The following is a 12556-nucleotide window of genomic DNA, read 5'->3' on the forward strand; positions in this document are numbered from 1 at the left end:
AGCAGGAAAATCCAACGCAGAATCACTCTTGCCAACAAGTACTACTTTGGACTGAGTAGGCAATTCAGGAGTAAAGTCCTCTCTCGACGTACGAAAACCACACTCTATAAGCCACTCATCGTGCCCGTGCTGGTATATGGCGCAGAAGCATGGACAACGACAACAACCGATGGGCGGCTCTTGGGGTATTCGAGAGAACGATTTTGCGGAAGATTTACGGGCTTTTACGCGTTGGCGACGGCGAGTACCGCAGACGATGGAACGATGAGCTGTACGAGTTTTACAATGACATAGACATAGTACAGCGAATTAAAATACAGCAGCCTTGCTGGCTTGGTCATGTCGTTCGAATGGACACCGACGCTCCAGCTCTGAAAGTATTCAACTCGGAACTCGCTGGTGGTAGTAGAGGAGAGTGCGATGTGAAGATCAGGTGGAGAAGGACTTGGCTTCACTTGGCATTTCCAATTGGCGTCAGTTGGCACAGAAGAGAAACGACTGGCGTGCTTTGTTGAACTCGGCCAAAATCGCTTAGGCGGTTACGGCGCCAAATAAGACGAAGAAGAAGGAGAATTTTTAAATATCTATGTATGTATGTATGTATGCTTTTTTTAGCTGCCTATCCCCAGCAAACAGTTGGAGTCATAAATGAGTCTTTAAGGAGTCCTATTTCGGAGCGCTTACATAAAAAAAGAGTCTGAGGGTGTTTCGCTTAATTCATCAGGCACATGAAATATGTTCGTATCACAATATCAGACGCAAGAGATTTGTTCATTTCTTAACTATATTAAGGAGGGTTGCCAGCTGTTTAAGAATTCTTAGCTAAATTATGCCAAAATCCGAAGACGAAGATAATGCGAAGACGAGCAGAACACGAAGAAGAATACTAATTCGGGGACCTAGGCTAATATAAAAAGTAATACAAATTTCTGCAGTATGAAAGGAAATAAAAATGAATCGAAGTAGTGATACACGTCATGGCATATACACATCTATTTATAAGCTGATGGTACATATAACTGAAGTTAATGTGGATCTGCTTCTCTATTGCTAATTATTATTTTGCAATTTATATTGATTTACTAAATTCAATTCAATACAACCTAAACAAATATTTCATGTACCGTTTTTAACTTGAATGCGATCTTAATAATTTCACGTATTCTACGTTTAAGTTTAGCGGCTGTGACTACGACACAGCCCGCAGATCAAGACGAAATCCAGTCCAGGTCCAGTAGAAATTAAGATATTTGAAGAGGTATGCCGAGAGTATCAGCCATACAATTTGCATGAATGTCGCAGCGGCCAGGTACCCAGATAACGTATATGCTGAATGTCTCAGCCATCTCGTTGGGAGATCGATGGCATTGTTCAACTACTTTTTAAGTCAGTGACATCTTTTCCAGAGATGAAAAATGGTGAATGCACAACCGCCAACAAGCTTTATGTCTTTTAAATGACAAATATAACGAAGACAAACACCAGATGAAGCTGAGCAACTTCCCAATGGTGGAAATGCATTCAAGTTGTATGGCCTCAAGGGAACATATCTGTCCATTTCTCTGAAATATCACCTTATATAGTGGTACACTGCAGAGAACTGATCAGGTTAAATATCTCATATTTAAATATCCAATAATGGCCATTTATCATCAATCAACAATCTCTACTTAAATAGGCTATCTGAAATTGGGCCTAATAGTCGCCGAATAACCAATAATTCGATGATAAAAGATAAGTGCGTTATACGGGTTTATCATAATTTTGGAATAGTTTCATTACAAATACATATATAATTTTAGTTTCTTCGACGATCTTTAGTAAAAGTTCTCTGATTTATAGATTTTTAAAACATTTTACCGCATTTTTCAATGGGGTTTAAAACTATCCGTAATATAACTATAAGGTAAATACGTATGTTTGCGAAAAAATTTCCACACCTAATTTTGCTACGAATTTTCGAACATATGCAGTACACACGTTAAAATAACTCCAACCAAATTTAACATAAACGTCGATATATAGCGCACTAACATTCAGTTGAAGGATTCTTTCATCGTGGGTGGTCCCTTATTCAATTTTCTGCTTCAGATTTTTGTGGACCATTTTAACCCTGTAACTACCACATAGCTTTTTTATGACAAAATTCCTCGCTGAATTTTACCGCAGATCTCTGAAAACAAAAATACGATTTACAAATTGTTTTTAATTTGCATGTATGAGGGCATTGGAAATTCGCCTCCAAATTTATTTGATTTTTTATCAACGGTGACCACATGTAAAATTTCCGTGTTAACATTTTTGTAGAACATTTTAATCCTGCATCTACCATTCTTTATGAGCTAACATGGAACTTCTTCAAAATAAGGGTTGAGTATCTGAAAATTTGTTAGGCGGTTACAGTGCCAATCAAGAAGAGGAATATCAAAGGCGAATGATAAAATCCCCTTGTCGACAGCAATTTCAATTGCAAATCTTTTAACCGCCCAGAATGGTATCCCCTGTTCCTGTATTGCTTAAATATATGGTCCTTCTAAGCGACCAGTAATAATTAAAAATAATTAAAATAGATTTTCGTAATAATTAAAGATAGATTTTTGGAAACTCTTAAAAATTAGGTTTCTATAAAAGCCATGTGTATGTACATGTGATTCCGATAAAAGCTTCAGAGTGAGAGCAAAAACTTTTAAAATATTTTCCTTTATCATTCGCATTACTTACAATGCCAGCTTTCGTTGCATTTAAGCGGTTACGGTGTCACTTGAGTCATGAAGAAAGAACTGCATTAAAGACATATGTATGTATGTACATACAAAATCTCATAATCAGTTTTGTCATCACCCACATTAATTACTTTTTTCAAAGGTACATACATACATATTTATGTATGTAAAGCACTGAAGTAAGCAGGCCACGATATTCAACACTATGTTATGCAAAACCAAATTCAAAAGCAAATTCGCACTCAGATTAATTGAGATATGAGATATTTATGGGCATATCAGTAGATATGTATATGTAGAGCAAGTGGTTTTTGCACCGCATTTGATTTGTATGGACATAATATCGTATCTCATGTTCCATTTAGTCAGTCAGGCAGCTCGAATTTTCATTGACTATTTATAATTACATACAATATTTTCACGTTTACCAACCTTGAGGAAAAATTATTCACCCAAATAAAAGCTTCTTAGCATGCCCCCAATAAACAAAATACATTCGGGATAAGCTTACTAGGAACTTACTTCAGTAAGTCCGACGTTGGGACAATGGGCATTATGAATAGAAAAATAAGCAATTGCTTTTTTTTTTTAATTTCAGACCTTTCACTTGATTTATTCAAATTTGGAAGGTCGTTAGAGGATTGATATATTCTAGAAAATTATTCTTCGGAAAATTTTACTAGGCGTCTTCTCAGGCAAAAACTTCATGCCATCAAAGTAAAAGTCTCTATAAAATAATACAAAAAATCTATGCCAAGAAGGAAAAACAGTAAAACTCAATTTACTTTCTTTTTTTTTGTAAAAAAAAACAAGTTTTCTTGCTTGTTTTTCATTTAAATTTTTTAGAGACTTTTACGTTGGTGGCATGAAGCTTTTGCCTGAGAAGACCCCTGTAAAATTTTCCGAAGAATAATTTTCTAGAATATATGAATCCTCGAACGACCTTTCAAATTTGCTTTTTGCGAGGTTTCTTGACGAAAGGGTCAAAATGACACTTTAAGGCGGGAGCTAATGGGTTAAAATGTTCTATGGAAATATTTCCCATGCAATTTTACTGTGTATGTCTTAACCTTTAATTTCCCCCTGAAAATTATTTTAACCATTTTGTCTACTTTTTTTAAACCCACTTAGGCCGGGTCATGAAAACTTTAGTAGGCCATAAATAAAAACACGAGCTAATTTTTGCAAATCCATCGAATGTTTTATTACTGGATATGTATACTTTCAGAAAATGTTAGCAAAGTCCGGGCTGATTTGAACTGTCATAAAATTGTAGCACAGCGTAATTAACTTATTTATTTATTCATTTACAAATTTTATTAGATACTGATGATATTATTTAGAAAAATTTAAGTTTGTATCTTTCGTTTCGCCTTTTCCGTTATTATTTTAGTGAGAAAGATTCTCTCTTGTGAAAGAAATATAATTATACCAATTTTTATTTCATTTTGATACTTCGAGCATCGTGAACCCTTCCCGGGACTTGCTGCACGAGACAACCTCACCTCTCACTTCACATTTTTTCACCAAATAAAATAAAACGCGTAAATGCGAAACAAAAACCTAGTGTAGGTTGTAGGTATGGTCGAGTACTTTTTACTGAAATGTTGTGGACTAAAAAAGTGCATATTCAAAAAATCTAATTCAGAAACTTGAAATTTTGATGAAACTTGGTCGAATTTTCCTAATTTTTGTAAAATGTTTGAAATTTTTTACTCGTATACGGGCAAATCTAAAAAACAGGTACACTTTCAAAACAAAAACTTTAATTGTTTAATTTCTGGGCATACCTATGTTTTATATATGATTCTATTCGTAATCTCTTAATAAATCGATAAATATAAGTGTAATTCATTTTCATCAAGTGCTTCAAAAGTTAGACGAGGAATAAACATTTAGATCGCTGAAATAGAAAACAAAGATATAAGCTGGGTTCAAATTACACTGTGCAAAATTTGATTAAATTTTAACTATTTTATAAATAATTGCCTGAGTTTTGAAGTTATTTTACTAAAATTTAGCAAATAACGGTTTTTAGTATTACCTTGATTATTCCTTAAAATTACCGAAATAAGTTCCCTTTAACATATAGCTCCAATACAACTGAGACAAGTGTTTTTGTGGTATAACTCTCAGTTCATATCTGAATAATAAATTGGATGCGTGCCATATGTTAAATCAACCTATACTAAATTTTTACCTGCAAACTGAACAATCAGCTGTATGGGAGCTAGATGTTTTAGTGAACCGATTTCGATGATTTTAAGAGATAGTGAGGGTAATATTAAAATAAAATCGTGTCCAAAATTTTAGTAAAATATCCTCAAAATGGAGAGAGTTTTTTTTATAAAATAGGTGAGATTTATGCTAAGTTTCAAGTACCGCTATATCAAAAAGTGGAGCCAATCAGGCAAAACTGAGAACGCGATTGAATTTAGAAGGTTCCATTTAAGTAAGAGCAACTATCGGAACATTTTTTTCGAAAAAAAATTGATTTGATACCACGCTCGAAATATTCTGACTACAAGAAGGAGCATCATTAAAAATAGAAAATCAGGGTTTTTATCGCTTTAGAACAAATTTTTGAAGCACTTTACATGTATATGGAATGTTATAAGTACCAGTTGTTACAAAAATATTTAGATCGTTTCGACGTATTTTCCAAATGTGGAATAAAATAATATGGAATAAAAATTACGCTCAAGATCGCTGAATATGTTATCTTTAAAAGTTGGTTTATTCTGAAAGCACACCTGTTGCTAAGGTATCAAATTATGAAATGCTTCAAAAACTATACGCGATAAACCGAAAATTTTGAAAATTGTGAAAATTAGAGTTACACACTTTTCGCTACTTGCCATTTAGTTATTTTTTAAAGCAAATTTTAGTTACCAACTACATATGAAGTGTACACATACATAAGTACTAATTTCAAACCAGTACATGGTGAGCTTCCAAAGTAGTGACGTAATTAAATTTTCACCTCTTAAAAATTACATTGAAAAATTCACTCGTTTTTAATATTATTTTGAACTAAAACATCTACATATAACTCAATAGTTATGCAAAAAGTTGATTAAATATTTTTTTGGGGCTTCAGGTATACGTCTATGAAGTATATCCAAAAGCAATTAGCTTAATATAGTTTACAACAATGAAAATAAAGCTAAATAACGCAAAGGTTACCTGTTTTTTTAGATTTTGCCGTACACTTTCATAAAAAAAAATAATGAAAATTAAATAAACAAAACAAGATTAGCCAAAACTTGTTAAAATATCGAGTCTGTTTTATGTTTCTGCCGCCTTATTTATGCTTTTCTACACTTTTGGCTGACAAATGCGAAGCCTGATCCCATACAACTCACTTTCTAACGAAATTAAATGATTTGATATGTGTTGTTTGTGTTGTTTAAAATAAGTAATTTTGTGATTTAGTGTGATGTTTAAAGAGCGAAATATACACACTGGCGTCTTGTCAAACATACTTCAGACCTACTTTTTCCACTTCGCCTAGCAAAGAACTTTAGTTTTCTTCCGGTTCACAATGTAAGAAAGTTTTATTTTATTCCATTTTTTTTTCCTACTTCCTCACTCGGTGAAAATTCCGTTGCAAACACCATACGCAACGCAAGCGGTTTGATCAAAAGTCAAATTTCTGATTTTTGTTCAAATTTCCCTCAAACGTCTTGTCAAATTTTCAAACAGCCCCGTACATAACACAAATAGCTTAAAGCAAAGGGATATTTCGCTTGGCTTATCAAGCCGCTTCTGTGGTGTATTTCGCTCTTAAGCATTAGGCTTGTTTACTTAGTTCTTATCGTCTTACTTTGTTAGTTCAATTCTCAGCTCAACCATAGGCGCTCTGTGGCCGCGTCCCCTTAACCCTTATTCATATGTATATATATATATATGTACATTAGACTGCATCACCAAAAAAGTTTCGGTTTTTACGCCGTGATAACAAAACTTATTATATTTGAAGACTTACACCAAAATATTTTAGAAAATTATTAAGATTTACGTTAGCTGGACCGATTTGAAAATACCTCCAAAGATGCAGCTTTTTATGATTAAAAAATGTTTCTTAAAAGATTTTTTGAAAAAAATCCGCTCAGATGAGATGAAATTGGCATAAAAATAAAAAAAAACAATTTTTCAAAAATAAAATTTTCACAATTATCAAAACATCTTAGTTCAACTTCGAATGATGCTCGTTCATCCTCGTACCTTTCTCTTTCATACTTTGAATGAGTTTATTATTAAAAAAAATTAAAAGATTGAGAAAATATATTTCCAATGATACGCCACAAGTCTAAATCGGATATCAGATATTCAAGCTTTTCTTATAAACCAATCTTGGATAAAAGTTAAAAAACAGCATCAAAACTCTCGTTACCTCTCATTATGATTCCGTTGAAGTTTTTTTTAACATGTTTATTTAAAAAGCTTTTTTAATATTCAAACTGATTTGTCATTTGAGATGACTTTCAAAAAAATACTTTAAAAAACTATTTTTATTCGAAAAACTCAATTTATTCAGGTATTTTCAAATCGGTCCAGCTCACGTAAATATTAACCCTTTTCCAAAATGTTTTGGTGCAAGTCTTAAAATATAATAGATTTTATAATTCCAGTGGAAAAACAGTACCGATTTTTTTTTGTATGGTGAATGATGCAGTCTAATGTATATAGATTTGATTTCAATTTCAAATTAATAAATATGCACAATTGTATATTGTAAAACTCATTTTGAATGGGTTTTGTTCACAAATCCCATGAATCCGGATAAATAGACATTTTAACCTACTTATTTTAGTGTCCTTTTTGGAAAAGGCAAGAATGAAACGCAGCTAATTTACATATGTATGTATGTATGCTTAGCTGGTGATTCGCGAGATTTCATAACTAGTCATATTGTCATAAAATTTAAATATCGCACACCGTCTTCAAAAAAGGCACAACTCAAAATTGGCATTTTTGAAATTACATATGCGCTAAAAATGTACACAGTGCTTTTGTTTACTTTTCAGCAAAAGCTGGAGCAAATCTTTGTTATTTTTTGATACAAAAAAACCCCCTAAGGTAAAGGGAGACCTTTGCCCATATGAAGAGTGTTCGCTATGCAAAAAAATTGTACCAATTGTTATCAAATCGTGTTCGTTTGTCCAAAAATCCAGCAAAACTTGCAAGGAGTGAGCACAATTTTTACATTTCATTTCGAGGGGAAGTTGCAAATTCGTGCTGGGAAAATTTTTGCCAGCAAGAGTTTGCAAGCAGGATTGTTGCACGCGTTTGCATTTTTGTCAACATTAATTTGAATCAACAAGTTCGTTAAATTTAAAAATTAACAATCTTGTTGCGATTTAAGGCCTGTATGCAGCTCCCAAGAAAAGCAAAAGCTCCATATGACGTACAAGAAATGGCTAAGAAATTTTCTTGAGTCAAATTTCCTGCAGACAGTACGCAGTTCTTAAGAAATTTGCTATTCTTTCTACTACGGTTTTCTAAAGTTTTTTGTGAAAAAAGAGCACAAGGCAACCCATACTTGCAACAGAAATATTTCTTGAGGAAAGAGCGAGACAACAGACTAGTGAAGTATAAGTTGTCAAAATTCTTTGGGCACACACACGAAATAATGGGAATTTTTTTCTTGACCGATTTCTTGAGAGCTGCATACCAGCCTTTACTAATGAAAGAAGTATGTAAATATTTCTTTATTCAATTGATGTAATTAATACCAAAAATTTGAAAGGTACTCGGCTAAAAAAGCTGTATTCGTAATCGGAACGCAGTCGATATTGGAAATCCGACAGCGACTTCCACAAAGAAATTAAAGCGTATGTTGAAGAAAGTCCGAATAAGAAGAAATATCCTGTTTTGTTTTCCACCTGAATTATTAAAAAAAAATTAATAAATATGCTCGAAATGCAACCGTGGACGCCAGCTGGCAGTGAAGCTTGCAAATGTTTGCTAATTTATGTTCGCGCAAAACTTAGTAAGTTTTCTCTTTGGGAGAGTAAGATACCATATTCTTTGTTACTGGCTAATTCTTACTGGCATTTGCATAGCGAACAGAACTATAGTTTTTCGCATTATCTGACAAAGGCGTAATTTTGAGTTGTACCCCTGTTGAAGACGGTGTGCGATATGTACGTATGTATGTAGGTTAAAAAGATTCTTGAGTGATTCACAGCAACCATAACACAGTTTGAAATTTATGCCTCTATGACAATATGACTTTTATGACACCTTGTGAATGCCCTAACTATTCTAACATTATGGTACTCACTTTCTCTCTCTGATAACATCTCGCAAAAAATCCATTGCTTCGTAGAGACTCCACTTCGGTTTGAATCCGTTGCCCATCAATTTGACATGCGCCAATTCGCGCCGATACGATTCCCGCAGCGATTTGAAGGCGCGCGCCACACGCCGCCCCGGCGCATTGAACTCTTTGCCAATCATTTCCCAGGCACGATTCTTCTCTTCTTCGGCGCCCTTGAAATTTGGCAGGCGCGAGTCCCACAGTATTGGATTGTCGTGAACCATTTGGATGAGGCGAAGTTTGTCGGAGGCGTTTCGGCGGACCACTGCAAGTAAATCGAGTGTAAGTAAAAAATTTTCTTTAGTCGATGCATATAGTTGTTGTTGCTGTTGTTGCAACTGTTCAGCTTCAGCAAATTTGCGTTCTTGTTCGAATCTAAATTTCGTATCTAAATATTTTGATTTGGGTTGTTGTCGGTAACGGTTTGAATGTTGTTGCTGCCGCTGCAGCTGCTTCTGATGGCGTTGCAGCGACATTGAATTCAGTTGCCGTTGTTGTAGTTGGTAAAGTTGTTGTAGCCTAGGACTACCTCTACTTCTGCAACTTCGAAGCAATTTCGGGCAAGCCATTGTAGTTGTTATTACTGGACTGGATGTGTGGCTCTCGAAGCCATTATCTCTATTGATATCTACTATTGCAGTCTGAAAGCTTTTGGTATTGTGGTTGTTACTTGTAGCAACTTCACATTCAAACGTTTCGGCCCTTCGGCAAGTGAAATTCGAAAATTTCATATTTACATCTACTATCTCATTATACCGATTTTTAAACGCACATTTTTTTATTTTCTGCGACTGCGTATGAGATGATGGCGTGCCGGCATGCAATAGCTCCACGGCGGCGGCGGCAGCAGCGGAGGTGGCTGAAGCTCTAGTCTTCATGTCCAACGCTGCAGCCAGTTGACTTCCACCGCTCACACTCATTTCACCAACAGGTGTATCCGATTCAGGGGTTGCTACGCGCAATCTGGAATGCGCAGAACACGACGAAGCGCGTGAGGAGTGCGTGGGTGACGGAGGCCCAATGGTTGTTGCTATTGCAGCTGCTTCCAGCAAGGTGCGCGGGGAGGAAACTGGTGACGATCGGAATGATAATGGCGAAGAAGTGGCAGTGGAAACGTTCGACTTTTTAGGTGTTGTTGTTCTCGTTGTGCTGTTGGCTGTGATGGTATCAGATGTGCTGGCAGGAGCGAGGCTGGCACTGAGCGCGTCCATTCACAAAATCTTTACTTAGATATTCACAGTTATTTTTAGCGAGCTTTCGCACAACGGTATGTATTATTAAGTTTGCGCTTTACTTTTGTCGTTAATTTACTGAAGTAGTAAATCTCAGTTTATGTCATGTTTTGCTCGTATCCACTCTACTACTAATTCACTGAAGTCCCAAAGACTCACTGGACCACTACAGGTCTATGCACTGTCAATAGGTTTCAGACATGCCTCCCCTTAATAACCCAGTATCGCTGCTGCAAAATCGTACACTCACTCACTTCTCCCCTCTTCAGTTCTATTATTTTAAAGTTCCTGATTTTCTTTACAAGTTCTGAGTAGTCTATTGCTGCCGATTTTCACTTTTTACTACCCTCTCACGACCAAGTTTAAAAACCAACTAATAAAATCCAGCAAAACACCACTCAACCAACCAACCACCCGAGCCCAAGCCGAGTTGAGCACAAAAACAAGGCAGCAGCGCCAAAGCCAAAATCAACGCGACGAGCAGAGCGCTAGCCAAATGCATGCGATATATGGAAAGAAAACCGCTGTCGGCTAGGGCTGAGCGCGGCCACCGCCATTACAATAACAACAAATCGCGCTTCAAGCCGACGCAGCAGTCGATCCCAAGCCGCAATACGAAATGCCCACAATAGCAATAGCGAAAAGGAAGGAGTAGAAAGAGAGGGCAAACGGATGAACCAGCCAGCTAGTCAGCCATAAACGATCACTCACTGAACTTATGTTTGTATGTCCATATGCATGGGTGTGTTAATAAGACGAAAATCGTTGATGGTGACGACAGAAAAGTCCCTCAGATGTGTAAGTAGATTTCAATTTGGCTGTTAAAGTGGATTGATATATATCTGCATATGTATAGATGTATGTATGTATGTATGTACAATATGTACATATCGTACATATATATGGTATTGTAACTGTTGTTGGCTGGCGATGTTTTTGCGTTCCCCTTGTTTTGATACGAACTTGCAGGCCAAACTGGCGTTTCTAGCTGAACGCAGCTAACGTCGGCTTCGATATTCTTTGGCTTTATTTGCAAACGAAAGAGAGAAATACGCAGCAATTACTAAAGTATGAGAACAGAAAAATCGGGTTGACATCTCGAATGGTACTCAACTTGTACTACAAATAGCAAAGAAAAATACCGGAGCGGCTCAGCGTACATCAGCCGACATCGCACGGATTCTAACAACCGCACACACACGTATGTATACAGTCCTATCAACAACAACAGCGCGAAAAATATTTAGCACTAACAAAAGAACTCGGCTCAAAATCGCTTTTGTGTTGCCTGCTTACAATTTCTTTGAGTTCGCTGATATGGTCTTCGTCTTACAGCGGCTCGCCTATCTCGTTGTTCCATTTTACTGATGATAATTTTCCACATACACACATACATATCGTCGTTTAAAGTACAAAAGCGCGTATCAACAAAATGCAAAACCGCGTATGTGAGTCATATTTCAAAATGGTGCTCCTTTTTATAAAACAATCGCATTTCCGGCTAGTATATTTCAGGACGAATGGATAAGGATTGAGCCAAGAGCTTGTGTGAGCAAATACAATTTTTGGCAGCCAATATCAGTTACGCGGTTTTGCAGAATGACGATACGCGATTTTGTACTTTAAACGACGATATGTATGTACATAGTACATACATACTTGGTATATGGGGACCGCCTTGCCTGCTCTGTTTGTTGCACTCGCCTTAACCATAACGGCGACGACTCGGCTCACTAGTTCAAATGGCTGACTGATTTCTTAACAGCCTCGCTTGTTTTCTGGCCGCATCGCTAAAAATTAAACGCTGGCACGCCTGGGAGAGAGCATCTACTCCAACCCTCATTCGTTTGACGCCCAGTGAGCAAAATTCCTCAGAATTAGTTGTGTTTTAGGTTCTTCAACCTCGCAAATGTCTTTTTAGCAATTTTAAAGCATAGACAGGCGGCAGCGTTGATCTGGATTAACGGCACAGTTGATCTGATTAAAATTGTGTTTGGAAAGACGGCAGTAATGGGATTTACGAGCCGCAAGGCAGTGGGTTCGAGTCCCACGGCCAGGAGAATTTTAATTTATTTATTTTTTATTCATTTTATTCTTTTTATTATGAAGTTCTATACATTTTTAACGTGCTTTCAGTTTTGTTGACTTTTTTTAATAAAATTAAACTCTACAAATTTTAATTACTTAATAGTAAATTAAAAATGTGATACAAAATAAAAGAAAGTAAAATTTAATATTAAAAAAAAAAATCCTTGGCAATCGCTCCAACCGAGGAT

At 36.0% G+C, this 12556-nt stretch overlaps 1 protein-coding gene across 5 annotated transcripts in view; it reads right to left on the reverse strand.

Moving 5' to 3' along the window:
- Positions 1–12024, reverse strand: part of LOC118738772 — a 40837-nt gene extending 28813 nt beyond the window's left edge. Inside the window, exons 1-2 of one of the 5 annotated variants that reach the window (XM_036469740.1) lie at positions 11940–12024; positions 9013–9313 (exon numbers count right to left, since the gene is read on the reverse strand). In XM_036469740.1, the coding sequence (XP_036325633.1) occupies positions 9013–9313; position 11940 (302 nt within the window). In that variant the 5' untranslated portion in view covers positions 11941–12024. Of the gene's footprint in view, positions 1–9012; positions 11314–11576; positions 11670–11939 lie in introns of those variants that run through there. The other 4 variants (XM_036469739.1, XM_036469736.1, XM_036469738.1 and 1 more) reach the window with 4 other exon arrangements.
- Between the last annotated feature and the right edge of the window lie 532 nt (positions 12025–12556).

This window comes from Rhagoletis pomonella, unplaced genomic scaffold (genome assembly GCF_013731165.1).
Source record: "Rhagoletis pomonella isolate Grant_MI unplaced genomic scaffold, Rhpom_1.0 Rhpom_scaffold_00005, whole genome shotgun sequence".
NCBI classification, from domain to species: domain Eukaryota; kingdom Metazoa; phylum Arthropoda; class Insecta; order Diptera; family Tephritidae; genus Rhagoletis; species Rhagoletis pomonella.